This window comes from Myiozetetes cayanensis, unplaced genomic scaffold (assembly GCF_022539395.1).
Source record: "Myiozetetes cayanensis isolate MyiCay16 unplaced genomic scaffold, myiCay2020 scf2-11, whole genome shotgun sequence".
Classification (NCBI taxonomy): Eukaryota; Metazoa; Chordata; class Aves; order Passeriformes; family Tyrannidae; genus Myiozetetes; species Myiozetetes cayanensis.
This window is the reverse complement of record NW_026087411.1, coordinates 23,025,795-23,041,959: the sequence shown is the minus strand read 5'-3', so window position 1 is coordinate 23,041,959 and position 16,165 is coordinate 23,025,795. Positions and strand designations below refer to the sequence as shown.

The 16,165-nt window shown below is 42.8% G+C and overlaps 1 protein-coding gene across 1 annotated transcript; it reads left to right on the top strand.

Annotated features, from left to right (window-relative positions):
- The first annotated feature begins 379 nt into the window (after positions 1-379).
- UTP25 (UTP25 small subunit processome component) lies at positions 380-15,672 on the top strand. The gene is made up of 12 exons (XM_050314367.1): positions 380-546; positions 1,691-1,730; positions 2,920-3,169; positions 3,930-4,136; positions 6,189-6,277; positions 7,564-7,974; positions 9,044-9,263; positions 11,289-11,491; positions 12,735-12,917; positions 13,522-13,634; positions 14,053-14,298; positions 15,102-15,672. The coding sequence occupies exons 1-12, from the start codon at positions 446-448 to the stop codon at positions 15,346-15,348; spliced, it is 2,310 nt and encodes a 769-aa protein (XP_050170324.1). The 5' UTR covers positions 380-445; the 3' UTR covers positions 15,349-15,672.
- The last annotated feature ends 493 nt before the right edge of the window (positions 15,673-16,165 follow it).

The following is a 16,165-nucleotide window of genomic DNA, read 5'->3' as shown; positions in this document are numbered from 1 at the left end:
TGCGCTGCGGGATGCGCTCCGCACACGCCGCTCGGCGGCCTCAGCCCCGCCACGGCAGCGGAAACGCGTCACGGCCCCTACCAAGCTCGGGGGCACGGGGCGCATCTTCGGGACTGGCTCTGGATTTGGGGCACAATCAGGGACGAATGTTCCCTGCCGGCATTTTGCATTCCCCAGCGGGGCCCGCAGGCACAACCGCCCGCCCCACTCCCCATATGGCCGCAGGCTGGCGGCGGGCCGGGCGAGGCGCGGCCCGTGGGGCTCACCCCCGGTCTCCGCCGCTCCTTCCAGCCGCCCCCCGGCCCCGCCTTCCCCGGGCATGAAACACCCGCCCCCGGCAGCACCGGGGCGGTGCGGGGCTGCGGGACCGCCCCTACGTGCGACAGCGGCGCGCCGGGTCCGCCGTACGGCGTGGGGCATCCCACGTGGAGAGAGCCGGGCCGGGATGGGGAAGCGGCGCGGCGGGCGGGAGCTGCTGCGCACCCTGAGCAAGAAACAGAAGAAGCACCTGCGGGAGTTCGGGGAGGAGCACCCGTTCTACGACAAGTGAGTGCCGGGGCGGGCGAAACGGTGGGAGCGAGGGATGGAGGGGAGTTGCGGCTGCGTGGCGCGCTGCCGCTCGTGAGCCTGGAATCTCGAGAGGAGAACGGAAGGCAGGACATCTGGGCTCGGATTTTCTTGCCACAGATGTGTTACACTCTTGTGGTGCAGTCCGGAAGCTGCCAAGAGCAGTGGGGAAGCGGAGGAGTGCGAAGTTGGGTTCCCGTTTGACACCAGGCCAGTCCCTTGGCTTGTCTGGGCTCCAGGTTTCCCACTGTTCCGTGCCCATTTCTGATACCACACAGGCTGTGAAAATGCAGGACCGAAGATCTGTGTGACAACAGCCATGCCCTCCAGGGCAGGATGCCCGTCTGTCAGAGAGGGCACCGTCCCTTAGTGCCCCCGTGTCAACTTGTGAAGAAAGAGCTGCTTGGTCCAGGTGCTGTGTGACCTGGTGCTGCTGTAAAGCCTTGGAAGCCCGCGAGAAAAACACTGCTGTGTCACCAGCTTAAGATGTGCCTTTAGGAGAAGGCACATAGTGTTAAGATGTGTTCTTTGTGTGTCCCCTGGGACCCTCCTGGCCCTGTCCTACTGGGAAGAGTGTCCTGCGTACGGTGACACTCAGTCCCACTCGAGGCTCTGCATCTTTTTGAAGTAGTTGAGGTTAGTTTAAGCCCATCTTGTGTACAGCGTCTTGTTTGCAGAATTGCAGACCCAACACTGGTTAATTAATGCTAATTTTTCCCGTAGTTTGTCTTTTTCCCACTTCGTAGATCAATATTTAATGCTAGAGGTAGACCCTTGCTCTGGTTAACTTTGTAAAAACTATCCTTGTAGGTAGCTTCTTTTAAATTCCTTTTAACACCTCATCTTTTGATTAAAGCTGGATTTTTCTTCAGAACTTTTACTGACTTGTTGTAATGCTTGAGCACTTAGGCTTCATGTACAGGGTGTAGCATCACGTGAGAGGGTGACCCTTCAGGGTAAGTGGCAGTGTTTTCTTTGGGAAAAATGTGTGATGCTTTGGTTTTAAATTTTCTTTTAACTTCTTTAAACTTGTATAACTCATCCATTCACTCCTCCCCTCATCTCTTTCATCCTGTATATAACTTCATTGACAGAGTAAGATATTTCAGTGCTTTCTTTTCAGGGTTTCTGAAAGACCAGAAGCAACTCAAATATGTGAACTGGTAATGTATTTTTTTTTCCTTACTTTCGTTTTCGTGTAGTTCAGTGAAGTGAAAAACTTTGCATTTTGTGTTACCAAGTTATTCAGCCTGATTAAGTTGTTCCATTTAGAAAACAAGCATTTAGGAGAAAAAAATGAGTGTGAATTTTGGCTCTGAACTGTTCTCTACAATGTCTAACTCAAAACTGTAATACCATGAGAGGGCAGAAGCAGCAGGAAGTAACAGCAGTTCTTGGGTTTTTTGCATATTACTTAATTACAGTGAAAATTATATCATGCTTTAAGTTGTTTTAAGTATATTAATAAACTTAATGTCGCATGAGTTAGGAGCTGTTTCGTTCTCTGTTGAACAAAGAAATTTGTTAATGCTCATTCCTCTTCTTCAGATTGCCAGTGCTTTACCTTTCTTTCAGTCAGGATTTGGTAACCTCCTTTATCATGAATTAATAAAACACTTCAGAGTCTTAGTGTGGAAAAATTAATTACTCTGTTTCTTTTTTTTCTTTAGCAATTTTGTGCATTGATAAAGTATGTACTGATTTTTTCCTTTGGGAGCTGAAAAGAATTAAGAAAGGAGTAAATGGTGTTGTGCCTATATTCCTGTTTCACTATAATTTTGGCTATAATCTGGACACTGGCTTGTGCAAGCCCAGGACAGAACTGGCTCTGAGTCTGGCTTGTTTGAAGTGTAGGGCTGTACAACTGAGTCAAACCTGACCAGCGCCCTGGGGAACCACTGTCAACTGACAGCTATTTCACTTATCTTCTTGAAGGACAGAAGCATTTCCAGTGTGCTCTGTCTCTTGTAGGGGTGCCTTTCTACAATTTTCAATCTCTAAATGGTTTTCTTAGAAGAATGTAGTTCTAGTTCAGTAAATACCTTGTCTGTGGAGATCAAATGCCCTCACTTTGTTGATACTGAAAGAACTGCATTTTGTTGATGCTCCAAGTCAAATCAATGCAGAATAAGGCACTTCAGACTGTCTCCTAAGATGCTTTCAAAATCTAAATGGAAGTGTCCAGCGTAACTGTTGGCATAAAATGGTGTCTTTTGAAAAATTCCTTTGCACCTGCATAAGAGTTGTATGGGAGAGGGGAAATATAACAATGGACGTAGGGGTAAGGGTAATCTCCTGCTGCCTAATAGGCTGTTACTGTTGTTGCTGTTACACTCGTGTTTTCCTTTCCAGTCTGAGAATTCTGATAAATCGAGTGCAGAAAGTGATTCAGAGACTGAAGTGGAACAGGTCTCTGTATATCATAAGCTCCTGGCTACCCTGAAGACTTCTCCTGAGTCTGAGAGTGAGGAAGAGGAAGATGAAAGTGAATCAGAAGAATCTGGGCAAAGTGAGGCAGAAATGGACAGCGAAGGGTCCCAGGAGATGGGAGAAGCAGAAGAAGGTGAAGAAGATAAGAATGATGTACCAGAGGAGCAAGAAGGTAGTTTGTCTTTTCCCATGCTTTGGTAAATGGTGTTTGAGTAACGTATGGTTTTAGCCAGGATCCTGGTGTAGAACTGGCTTGTTGGCTGGGTGCTCTTCTGCCTTGGAGACTCTGTTGCTGCATTGCCTCTGTGTGGGTGGGAGCAGCAACTGCTGAAGGATTTAGCAGGGGAAAGGGTAGCTGTGCTCATTTCCTGTCAGACAGCCTGCTGCTGCTTCCTCAGATGTTGTTTGTGCGGCAGCACAGGGGAAAACCACATGGAGCAGCATACCAGGGGTTCTCACCCACTCATGGCAGACACAAGCTGTTCTCTTGAGTAGCATCTGGCTTGGCTGCTGCCACCGAGAGAAGGGAAAGGTTTGCCTCATAGCAGAGGAAAGAGTATGTAAACTGGGAGGAAACCTCTGCCTTTATGACAAGGTATCTTCGTTTATGAAGTCTGCAAAAAAATTCGGGGAGAGAGGAGTCAAGTTTTAATTATTTCCAGTTACCTGAGGTCTTTGGAAACTAAAAGTTTTTTTCCCCAAATAGGTTACTTTTTTAATTTTCTCTGGGGAAACACGTTTTTGTATTATGTAACATTTGGCACGCTAGCCAAAAGTCATCTTTATTGTAGAATACAAAGCCCGCTTTTATCTTTTTTGATAGAGTATTGGGAGAAAAAGGTCAGTAACTCAGAGTGAACAACATCTACAGACAGTAACTTTTCCAGGAGAGAATAACAGAATAACCCATTTCTCCCTCTAACAATTGACAGCTACAGACACAGCAGAGCAGACACTCGGCCAGGAGCAGGACGATGGCGCAGATACCTCTTGTGACCCACGTCATGGAGTAATTGAGGAGTTTACTGATGTGAAACACGAATCTGAATTTAGCTTGGAAACCAATTTCATGGAAGAGGAGAGTGGAGATTGCAATGCAGATACGAGAGACAGCAGTTCTTCACAAGCTTTTTCAGAAGGTAGTGTGTTTGTGCTTAGGGATCTGCATTTAGAAGAGTATCTGTAAACACGTTTAAATTATCAAGCACCTTAAGGATACTCTGCATAGCTTCTGAGTTCTTCCACTGCGTTATTCATTGCATTGCCCGTGTATGAGCCGGTTCCATAAGGAGTGCAGTTGTGTAGATGAACCGTTTGATTTCTGTAGCCCCTGTGGACTGGGATTCATGCATGATTTCTGCTGTGACCGATAAAGCTTGAAGTATCAAGATCCAGAGATGTGTGTGGAGGGTGTTATCTTGTTCTATCTTACTTTAACAGTAGTTTTAAAAACCAGTGTAATACGAAGGGCTCTGCAAGTCTGCACTTGACTACGGAAGATATTTTTGGCACAAACAGCACAGGAGATAATCACAAAGCTGACCTGTGAGGGCATCCTTCACAACTCAGTGGAGTTAGAGGTGAGATTCTGAGAAGCTTGGTGCAACCACAGTAATTTAGACAAATGCTCCGGGCTCTCAGAATTTTGAAGGTTATGCAGAGGAGTCTGACTGCACCAGGATCAGGAAGGTATGAGCCATCAGCAGAGCATGTGTGGTGTCTTTTAAGGGTGTAGCTCAGAATCCGGGTGCATCTGAGCTCCAGTGTTGGAGTCATCCCACCATATGTAATACAAATAAGTGCATTGCACAGGTGTGCGATCGCTCGGCGATATCCCATACATTGGCACTTGCCGAGCTCCTGCTCATATTTTATGCTCTGTGGCTTTAATATCAGATGGCATAGTTTGAGAGAGAGAAATATGTTTGTAGCATCCCTAGTGATGCTGGCTTGTCATCTTGGAGCAGCAGCTGACATTAGATCTGGGAGGCAGCCTGGTTGATGCATGAAATGTGTGGAAGCATCAAAGGGCCATGTGATAGAAAAAACAGCTCGTTCTTGTTACCATAAGAATATGACTTACTTAGGCTGTTGGCATTGCATTTTAATGAGAATGGTAGTTCTCCAACTGCATACTAAGTATCCTAACAGCTTTGTTCCACCTATAAATGATGCACTACTTCTCAGTGGGTTCTTGTAGCTTTGAAGTGTCTTTATTACAGAAAACGAGTCACCTAAGATAGCAGAAAGGGGATACTCTGTCCCTGAGGTCACTAGAATTCCTGCAAATGCATCTCATTCTTCCCTCTACTTTATCTGAAAAATACTGTAATCAGTAAAACCTCAACTGAGGAGCGAGCCTGTAGTGCAGTTAAATGATATTCTGTTCGTTTGTGTTACTGGGAAGATTTTCTCAACAGTGTCATGATTAGCAAATGTCTTGACTCTTGCCTGGATAACTTGTATGTGGGCTGGATATTTGTTGGCAAGCACTAGTGTTCCTAATTAGTTTTCTTTATGCAGCAAGCGCTGCTGTGCTGCAAGCAGGATACGGGGCTTGGCTTTCAAAATAAGCTTTGCACGTGACTTTGTGTGTGCCAGTGTCTGTGAATGTAATATGATTTAACAGTTATTTGCCTCTCCTTTCCTTTCCAAGAAGAAATGCTGATTAGATAAATTAGACTTCTGCTCACTTCAGGCAATTTTTGCCTCCCTTCTCCATGACCCACCTAATATTTTTGTACTTTATTACAAACTGTGTTCATATCACTGGCCAAAGCCCTGGGCAGAACTGTTTATAAATTAGGAAGGGCAGTAAGTTCACTTGACAGCCTTTTTCACCTGCAAACAATGGACATGTCCAAGCTAAAGGCAGAAAATTGTCACAGTGTTTTCTAGTACATATTGATTTCCTGTCCAACATTTGGTTTGTGCTTGAAAATTCTAGCACTTCCATAAGTGCTTCTTTTTCTCTTTTAAAAGCAATCTGTCAAATCTGTTCCTCTGTTCTTTTAGAGAGAATTTGACATCCTTTCTCTCATCTTCAAGTGCTTTGAAATAACTAGTTTTAATTGTGGTGTTTCAGCATGGAAAATGTTTGTCTCATTTGCAAATCCATTCTGAAACTTGATTCCACTATTAGCTGCGATAGTTCTCAGGCTGGTTTTTTTTGTTGTTGTTGTTATAAATAGATCCATTTAAGCAGCACATGGACAAAGAACTTGAAGAAAAAGAAATAGAGAAAATGTCTACACTTCCTAAAACTTCAAGTCAAAGCCAGGTAATAGTGTTCTGTACCCTTACTGAGTTCCTAAAGATGCTTGGATTAAAATAATCCTTTTTCATATAAAAACTAAGTAGATTGTAATTGTTATTATTAGCAGTTGGCACTGCAAATATCAAGGTTTTGTCACCGTTGTTGTTGAACTGTTTTCTTATGCACTTAGTGCTATGCAGGAGTTGAAATCTGAAGTCTGCTGTTCTGTAGGCACGTGGTGACACATCTGAAACACGTGGCAGTAGAGTTTGATCTGTAATCCCAAAACCTTGACAAAGGGTAGAAACAGGGCTTGTTTCTGAGTGTTGACAGCGTGATGCCAGGGATGTGCTCAGCAGCTGAACCTGTGAAGTGACCGTGTGCAGTTTTAAAAGTACTTGTGATGCACTTTCACATTCTTGCTTCAGGGTGGCATTGACAGGCTGGTGAAGGGGAATTTAATACTTACATTGTTAATTCTGGCAATAATGTGTGAATTACAGTACCAGAAAACCACCTCATTGCTTGTCAAAGAGTACTGGTTTTCAAAAGAGTCATTTTTAGACAAATCCTTGCTTCCTAACTTTTTCACATCTGATTTTGTTTTGGAGAGTTGCCTTCCGTTCTGGTCAGCCATATGCTGGGTGACATTGTTTGGAAGATAGCCAATAGTTAGTCAGAGAGAAAACTCTGATTTTTAAAAAAAATTTAATTCACTTTTTTCTTTCTTGGAATATGGTGGCCAAAATTACCAGTGCCACCTGAAGAAGTGCGTGATATATCTTTGTTTAAATTGGTGTAGCTACTTTATGGGGATAGTTGGGGACAACTTGCATGGCAGAAGGCTTAAAGTTTAGAGTTTTTCCCTATTGCACTGATAGCTGTCGCCCTCAAAGTCAGAGAGACACCCAGCAAGATTTAATTTAGCAATTGAATCACAACTCCTGGGATTAGCCCCTAATGGGTTTGTTTTCATTTTTAAATAAAGTATGTACCTCAGTGTGGCCAATTGGTAAACATAGTTGGAATCCAGTGTTTTCATCTTTTCCCTGGGTTGAGTCACTGATTTGCTGAGTGGGTTAGGCAGAAAATTGTATCCTTCCTCAGTTTTCTGTAAAATGAGAACAGTTATAGACACATCACTGGAAGAAGCATCCAGATCTACTGAGATCAAGTTTATTGTTATTTACTCTGGCAGACTCTAAAAGGGATTGCATATTTAAAAAAAGGGTTCAACTTATATTATGAGAAGGTAATTTCTGAGATTTCATGAACTTGACTCCTCTTTGTTGTTGGCTTTTTCTTTTCAGTGGCCAAGACTGGGCCAACTAACTTTTTCTTCCACTTTGGAGAAACCTAAAACTTTGAAAGCAGACAAAGAAGTGGATGTGAAACAGCTTTATCTCCACAAGCCTTTAGAGTCCACTTGGCCAAAAGTGAATAAGCAGTTTCTTTCCTCAGTGAACAAACCAAGTGATTCCCCTTTTACCCCATTGCAAAGAGAGCTCTTCTGTATCATGAATACATACCGGGACTTGTTCTATCCAGAAAGAAATGCTTTAACAAATGGAGAGGAAATCCGGCATGCATACTGCCTGCATGCCTTGAACCATGTTCTGAAGGCAAATGCCCAGGTGCTCAGCAACAATGCCAAGCGAAGAGACCGAAAGCCAGGGTCTGACACAGATGACTACAGGGATCAGGGGCTCACTAGGCCTAAGGTAAGAGAGCTCCATTAACATGATTCCCCAATCCCCACCCTGGCTACCTGTGCAAACATCCTGGTAGTTTATCCAGAAGTATTTATGTTGCTGCTTCCTCAGGTGACATGTTTCTGGGCACGTGGATTTCCACGTCTCTTTATCGTGCCTGAAAGTTGTCCTCTGTGGCCAGGGCAAGTGCCCTGCAAGAAGCAGTGTTCACGGTGTTGTTAGCCAGCCTGTCTGTGTGCCGAGCCATGAGTTTGACTCACCTCTTTGTTTGTCCCCCTGTCACTACAGACTGTTACCTTTTCCTGCTTCCATGTCTAAATCTACTAGTACAGACAGGTGCCTCCACATCAGTCTTCAGTATCAGTGCAGGTAGTGTAGACTGTAACTCAGTGTGGTTTGTGCCAGAATTTTTTTTGTCTTTACACACTTTTAAGGACTTGCCAACATGGAAGGATTTTTCTGTACCTGGGAGACCTCAGGGAATCCCATTGTCAAGGCCACCTGTCATAACTGGGGGAGTGGGCCCCAAAGCAATCCCCCCTGGATTCACAGTATCCTCTAGCTGATAACCAGGCAGATTCAACTACGGCCAGCCTGTCACTCATGTACCAGCTGCCTGTTGAACAATTCTAGAGTCGAGTCTTAGTGTTTGCTGCACACCTGGCCAATGCCTTTGGTTTCTGTGTTGACTACCCTGTTAGACATTTGTATGTCAGAGTTCTGTGCAGAGACTATTGCCACTCACCCAGAAGCCAGCCATTGACCCCATCTCTGTATCACGGGAGCTCTTGCTTGCCTGGGGGTGAGGGAGAACAGGAGAACATGCTTAGTTTTCAGTTCCCCTATACTGGTACACTGGGTGTGAGATGGGGAACCAAGCTGAGCTGCTGGCCAGTACCAGTTTGTGAACACACTGCATCCCATTGCATCCTTCTTCCCCACTGTGTGTCAGAACTGTTTTGACAGTTGGGATGCCCCCTGAAGACATATTAAAGTAAAAAAAAATAATTTAACATACAGTTAACTGTGAGTGTTCATATTTTATGGGTTATTCTGTTGTAACTGTTGATCTGTGCAGGTGCTGATGATAGTGCCCTTCAGGGAATGTGCTCTGCGAATTGTGCATATTTTCATCAATCTTCTTGAAGTGAATGACAAAAAAAAAATAGATGTAAGTAATAAAAAGCGCTTCAAAGGGGAGTTTGGCTCTGACCCAGAAGAGAAGCCCCCCAACCTGAAAAGACCTGAAGATTATGAAGCTGTCTTTGCTGGCAACATTGATGACCACTTCAGAATTGGTAATGACCTACTGAACAGAGATGTTATAGCTTGAAAAGAACTGCAAAGTAACAAGTGCTTCCCAAGTGTCTAGGGGCTATCAGGGCTGGAAGTTCTGGTGAGATTCTGGGCTCTTTGGTATTCCTACTGGTTTTGCGTTGGTAACTTTGATTTTTCTGCAAATCTTTCTTGCCTTGCCAGAACTTAAAAAAGAAGAGAAATTAGAAAAGTAATTATTTCCACATCAAGTTCAGAATCATTTAAAATGCAATGACTGCTTTATTCTAGAAGGACTACCCACACCTCATTTTGAAGATAGCCTTGATTATGCAGCAAAGTCTTTCATGTTATAAAAAAAAAATCTTTGGGGTTTAATCAGCCTATTCACAATATCTCTTGTAATTGGTAATGGTTGGAACAAACTTAAAGCTCAATACTGAGCAAAGCTTGGTTTTCATGAAAGCAAACAGGGAACCAGCAAGTAGGAGTGTTGGACCAGCAGCAAATTTGAGACTGTTTCATAATATTGTAATCTTACGCTGTTTAGTAACTCAGTATGCAGAGAATTAGCTAGTGGCTTGGTTCCTGGAGCTGCCAAGATGAGAAGGCAGATTTTTTAACTTAACTTGACAGATCAGAGGCTTTTGAAATATTGCACCTTGGAAGATAAATTGGCACCCCAAGAAATGTAATGAAGATTACAAGCAGGTTGCACTCAGTCATTCTCTGTTCCTTCCCCAGTGAATATCTCTCAGGCTGAGAGCATCTTACTTTCAGTAGCATAATAATTTTCCTTTCAGTCCTCTCCCATAACGGAGTCTGCTTGTTCCACTTACTAGGTGTTAAGAAATGCTTGAAGAAACTTTCAGTGCTGTTACTTGCAGAAGCAAATCATAGAAGCAGAATAATTTCTCTTTCTTACTGTGCCTCACACCCTGTTACTTCTGCACAAAGATGTAATTTAAAGCACATTTGCTATGCCTTACTGAAACCACTCTTTCACATTTTTAAACAGAAAAAAGATTTGATGTTACTAAACTGTGTATATGCTCTGACAAGTGATATCTTCTTCCCAGAAATTCAACTGATTGTACCTTTCTTTTTTTCTTTTTTTTTTTTCTTTTTTTTTATCACTGGGTTAAAATAGGAGTAGGGACCCCCACCAGTGTCTGTCTGTGTGAAATTCTTCAGCTGTACCTGTGTTAGCTGGCTTCACACTGACAGAGAAAGAAGATGGAGAGATTCCTTTGTTGGGCAGACTGTAGGGGTTGTTTGAATGTGGTCTGGATTAGCTGCATTTTTAAGATCAGGAAAGTGGGTTATAACAATATTGCCATGTAGTTATGAAACAAACTCCTTTGATTCCTTCCCTTTCCTGTCTATAACACGAGAAGTGATGCATAAGCTGCATCAGAATGTACACTGCGACATGTGGTGTGAGAAGCAGTGGCAGGGAAGGTACAAAACTGGTCATGCATTTGGTCATTATAATATGAAGAACCTTTTCCTTTGTGGCTTAGTAGTAAATCTTGCAGCTCTGTCAATAAAGGCAGTTAATAGTCAAGAGGTCCACACCAAATCTCTCATGACAGATTAAAATAACCGTTACTATAATACCTAAAGGCAGAGCCAAAGTTTAGGATTTAGGGTGAAAGGAGTAGTTAATAATTTCTGGCTTTTTTTTTTCCCTAAAGTTCTTCCACCCCCCTCATCCCCCTGCTTAGCAGAAAAAATCACAAAAAAAAAATGTTTCAGTCAAAAAAATTTTGTCCAGGTTCTGAAAAATCTGGAAAAAACTGTTAATAAAAGACTTTGCTGAACTTCATGAAAATTTTCCAAATGCTTGTCAAATGGAGGTAGAGCGGGTAAGCAGTTTTTGAGGACAGAAGAGTTTCCGACAGATGAGTTGTATCCAGCTGTAATCATCAGTATGTATCAAGGGAGAGGAGGTGTAGGGAGTTACTATTACAGAGCCTGCTAGAAGAATAGATAAGATAAGATAAATGATCTTAACTAAGAATTTGCCATTGGTTGTTGTTGGACAGGGGTTGCAATTCTTCAGAAGAGTATGAGACTGTATGCACCATTTTACTCATCAGACATCATCATCGCCTCTCCCCTGGGGATGAGGACTGTTATTGGCGCAGAGGGGGAGAAGAAGAGAGATTTTGATTTTCTGTCGTCAATAGAAATTCTCATAATTGATCAGGCAGATATTTACCTGATGCAGAACTGGGAACACGTTCTGGTGCGTTTTCCGTTTGTATTCGGTTTTGTGCTGTGCTGTGTCTTGTTAGTCTGATGTAACTCAATTTTGGCAGTGAGCAGTATTGCTGGTTTTTACTGACTTGATTCCAGACATGTACGTTTGTTCCTTTTTCTCGCACCACCCTGATATTTTCCTTATACTAAGAATATTCTTTCTACAGATTTTGGTAGTATTCAGCACCTGTTCTCTGTAAATCTTAGAGGCATATTTCATCAGAGATATTTTTTTTGGACAGTTTTAATTATCTTGCAGGATGAGATAGTGATGATTCTTTTAATCACATCTGGGAGAAAATATGCCAGCTGTCTGACTGCCCAGGGTCTCAGTCAGACTGCAACCATGTGAGAAATCTCTACAACCTAATTCAGGTTCCCCCAGAAAGCAATAGGAGCTGCTGCATGTCTCCGTTGACTGCTGAGTAACTAAACCTTAGTCATGTCCATAGTTAAACAGTATGAACATTTTCCTGTACATTTAATGAAAATGGAGCTTTTGGATTGTGGCTAATATGCAGCAGTACCTGTGCTTTTTGGCTTTTGGTTAATAAAAGTTTTCAGGACAGAAAGGGTGGGGATTTTCTTCCCACACAAAAACACCTTTGAAGTACCTGGACCAGGCATTTTGACAGCATGATGTTACTGTGCATTTTGAAGGAGTCCAGAAGGTGTCTTCTTTCCTCACAAGTCCCAGAAGGGGCATATGAGTCTACGTGATATCCAAAGAATGAGTCCTGGAGCCCTGGAGCCTGTTTCTTTATTTTTTCCTTTAGGTGCAACTGCCTGCCATGTGGTGGCAGGGATGCCAGTCCTAGGCATCATTCCCTGAGAGAAAAATGAGGTGAATTTCTTCACATGCACCCAAACTCTCAGTGAATGTGATGGGAGCTGAGCAGCACTTGGGGCTTCTTTCAGCTCATAAACCTTGGGCCCATTGGCTTTAATACAGACAAATCCATTATACTTACCCCAAGGAGAAGTTGGGAAGCAAAGGTTACTGTTACTGGTGACTAAAGAGATGGTAGCTTTCAGTTCTGTGGCAGAAAATCAAGTAAATTACTCTTGCTGTGGTCAGTAAATTCCAGACAGTTGTGTCTTGGGAGATGCCAGTGTTCATTATTCTCTGCTGCCTTGCTGGTCCCTACCCTCTTTCTCGATGCAGTTCAGGCTTTTGCAGGCATGGTGCAGGGATGTCAGTAGTGATGTGTTTCCATCTGTCTGTGCAGCACCTGGTGAAGCACATTAACCTGCTGCCCTTGGATTCCCATGGGGTGGACTTTTCCCGAGTGCGAATGCAGAACCTCAACAACTGGTCCAAGTACTACCGGCAGACACTGCTGTTCAGTGCCCTTCAGGACCCCCAGATCAACTCTGTCTTCAACAAACACTGCTTCAATTACGTTGGGCAGGTGAGCTCACAGATGAGCTGAAAGCTTTCTTCTAATGCGGACAAAAGGGAGGGGGAGAGGAACAGAGAAACCAACACACAGAAAAATTCCATAACTCAGTTGCTTAAAGACTGTGCCAATCATTTGCCTTACCCAGGTAATGCAGTCTGAATCTCCATGACGCTGCATGCTGTGCCAGAGGCATGAAGAACTACTTGTTATGCAGCCATGCTTGTTTGATCCTTTTCTTTCATGGATAACTGCTGTTTTATGTCAGAAATCAGATTATTTTTTTCTTAATTTGACATACAGAAGTTATCTTGTTTTATTTATTTTGTTTTAAAATGTTTTTTAATCTCCTACTGTATAAGAAGCATGAATTGTTAGTACTTTGAAAGAAACAGGAAAAGTAAAAACCTTAGTAGACCACCTCAGATATATGGATTCAGGGCATAAGTAGTCGTTGTGTATTTAAGAGATCCAGTATGTTTATACACGACAGTAGTTTTGTATTGGAGCTTTCCTGAAAGCAGCCCTGGGCACCTCTGGCAGATGTGAGTTGGAAGCAGGAAGCTGGCTGCCTTTGGCATGCTGCTTCCCTTAACATCCTACTTTCTCCTCGCAGGTGGCCGTCCGCAACGTGCCACTCACTGGCTCCATTAGCCACGTCGTGGTCCAACTTCCTCATGTTTTTCGGAGATTAGAAGCTGAAAGTATATCTTCGGTAATAGATGCAAGGTACGGTGCGTTTCAGTCTGTTTTGCTGTGCCCTAATGACTGCAGTTTTGGGTTTAGTGGAGCATATTGTTCCCTGCAGAGCACACTGTGTTTTCACCACTAGAAGGATGCCTTTATTAGTCCTCAGGTGTAGGCTGGGCTCTGCACACATGGAGGGGAATACTGGCCTTCTCCTTGCCAAAGGCATGGGAGAATAAAGTCTGGGAAAGGAATATCAGTCTCCACCATGATTGCATAGTACTGATAAAGTCTTTTATCCTCTATATGTGTAGAAACCCTATGAAGTTAAAAGAAGGAAAAATGTGTAGAAAATCTTCTGTAACCTGTTGTTAGATGGTATTTGTGTTCGAGGTCATAATCATCGTTAGAAAGCTAAATGTTCGCTCTGGTTACAACATAACTTGTTTTCTTAACCAAGGTTTCAGTTTTTCATCGACAAAGTCTTACCCGAGTACCGCGATGCCATCATGTCACACACCCTCATTTATGTCCCATCATACTTTGACTACGTCCGTCTCCGAAATTACTTCAAGAAAGAGGACCTGAATTTTACTCACATTTGTGAATACACTAAAAAGGCTGCTGTCTGCAGAGCAAGGCGGTTCTTTCTCAAGGGAGAGAAGCAGTTTTTATTGTTCACTGAGCGCTTCCACTTTTACAAAAGGTAAATTGTGGACCGAGTTTTCCCTCTGAGTTGCATGTGTGCTGTTCGGAAGGTTGAGTCTGACCTTGATCATAGATGGACTGTACTGCTTTTTGAATCCGTTGGATCCCTCTGAGGACATCTTTGACTGAAGTAAGATCTGTTGAGTTTACTTTAAAGTTTTTGCATGTTGTCAGCAGTCCCTTTGCAGAGACTTTAATACTTGGGTATGCTCAAGGCTTTATTCAGGAAGGTAAGTGCTGCCAAGTTCCACTCATGTCAGGACAAGATGATATAGCCTGCAAATGGGATTCATTGGGCCTTTTATTTGTGTTCATCTGTGCCACAGTAATTGCATAAATTTTGGAAAAAGGTGTGGTTGTTTCAGTAAATGCAATACAGCAAACTGAGGCCACCAGAAAAATTTACTACATTCTGACTGGTGCTGTTTACAAGTTCCTAATGGAACAGGATTTTTTTCTATTAGCAGAAGATGTTTTGGCAAGTAAGAAAAGTTTCATGAGTCAGTCTGATCAGGGTCCACTGTCTTAAAATCCAGGCTAAAGAGGCTGACTACTACATAAGTTGGTGGTGATCAGTACTTTAGAGGAAGTCATTGTGCCTGGCAGTGTTAGATTTACCCGTTAAATTCCACTTCTCTATTTAGTCTTCAGTCCACGATGCAGGGTTTGTAGAGTTGAGTTATAACTGACAAGCACTGAAGTTGATGGAAATTGGAAGAACTGATACAAGACTGGTGTTTTAACATTGACATTTTGTACAAATAGGCTACAAATTTACTTCTTTGCTTTTTCCTAATACAGGTATACGATAAAAGGCATTAGGAACCTCATTTTCTATGAGTTACCAACATACTCCCACTTCTACAGTGAGATTTGTAACATGATGAAGGCCACAGACAATGGAGTGGATGCTACTTGGACTTGTACTGTGCTCTACTCCAAGTATGATGCTCAGAAATTGGCTGCAGTGGTTGGCATAGATCGCACAGCTCAAATGCTACAGTCCAAGAAAAATGTGCACCTCTTTGTTACAGGAGAAAATGAATAACTCATACTACAGACTGGACAATTGGATGGACCTGCATTTTACTCCTAATGCATTTTTTTATATTGCTTTTTTTTTAAAGTGTTAAATTTTTTACTCCCTTTTATTAAATACTCTGTTGAAATTCTTCACATAGTATTAAATTTTGTATTTCAGTATTCTGCAACAACAAGAAACAAAGGACGTCATTCAAAAAAGCAGGGGTTAGGAAGTATTTTCTGTGTAGAAACAAAGACAGTCCAGAACTATTCTTCTTGTATATTAAAACACTCACTAGTCAATAAAGAACCATGCTGTGATAAATAAGATTTGGACTGTTTCACTGCATTTTCAGGTGTAGCAAATTCACCTTCTTTTATCAAAGGAAACATTTTCCTCTGCTCTAGGGTAAGAAATATGCCCAAGTATTTAATGAGTTCATGTGGTGGTTTTAATCTAGGCCTTCCTTGGTTACCAGTTTGTAACCAAGGAAGAGGCAGTGTTCCCAGTATTCCATACGATTTTTACGTAAATCGGGGTATAAATAAGAAGGGAAGGGAGGCCTTCGCTCTCTTCTCTTCCAGCGGAGTACGGGAACAGTGGGTCCTTGCGTTGGTCTCGCTTATCTAAGGCTGAGGCCTGCAGCGACCGCTGGCCTGCCACGTGGAGGATAGCAGAGTGCTGGCCGTGTGTGCCAATCCTACTTCTTTCTAAGGGACTTGGTGAGATTTGTTTTACTAGTTATTTTACTAGTTCTCAAGTTTGATTACATATATCCGTTCGGTGTCCCTTCTTTGTCTCCTTTTGTTCCTTTTCCCCTTTCCCTATCCCTTCGGGGGAT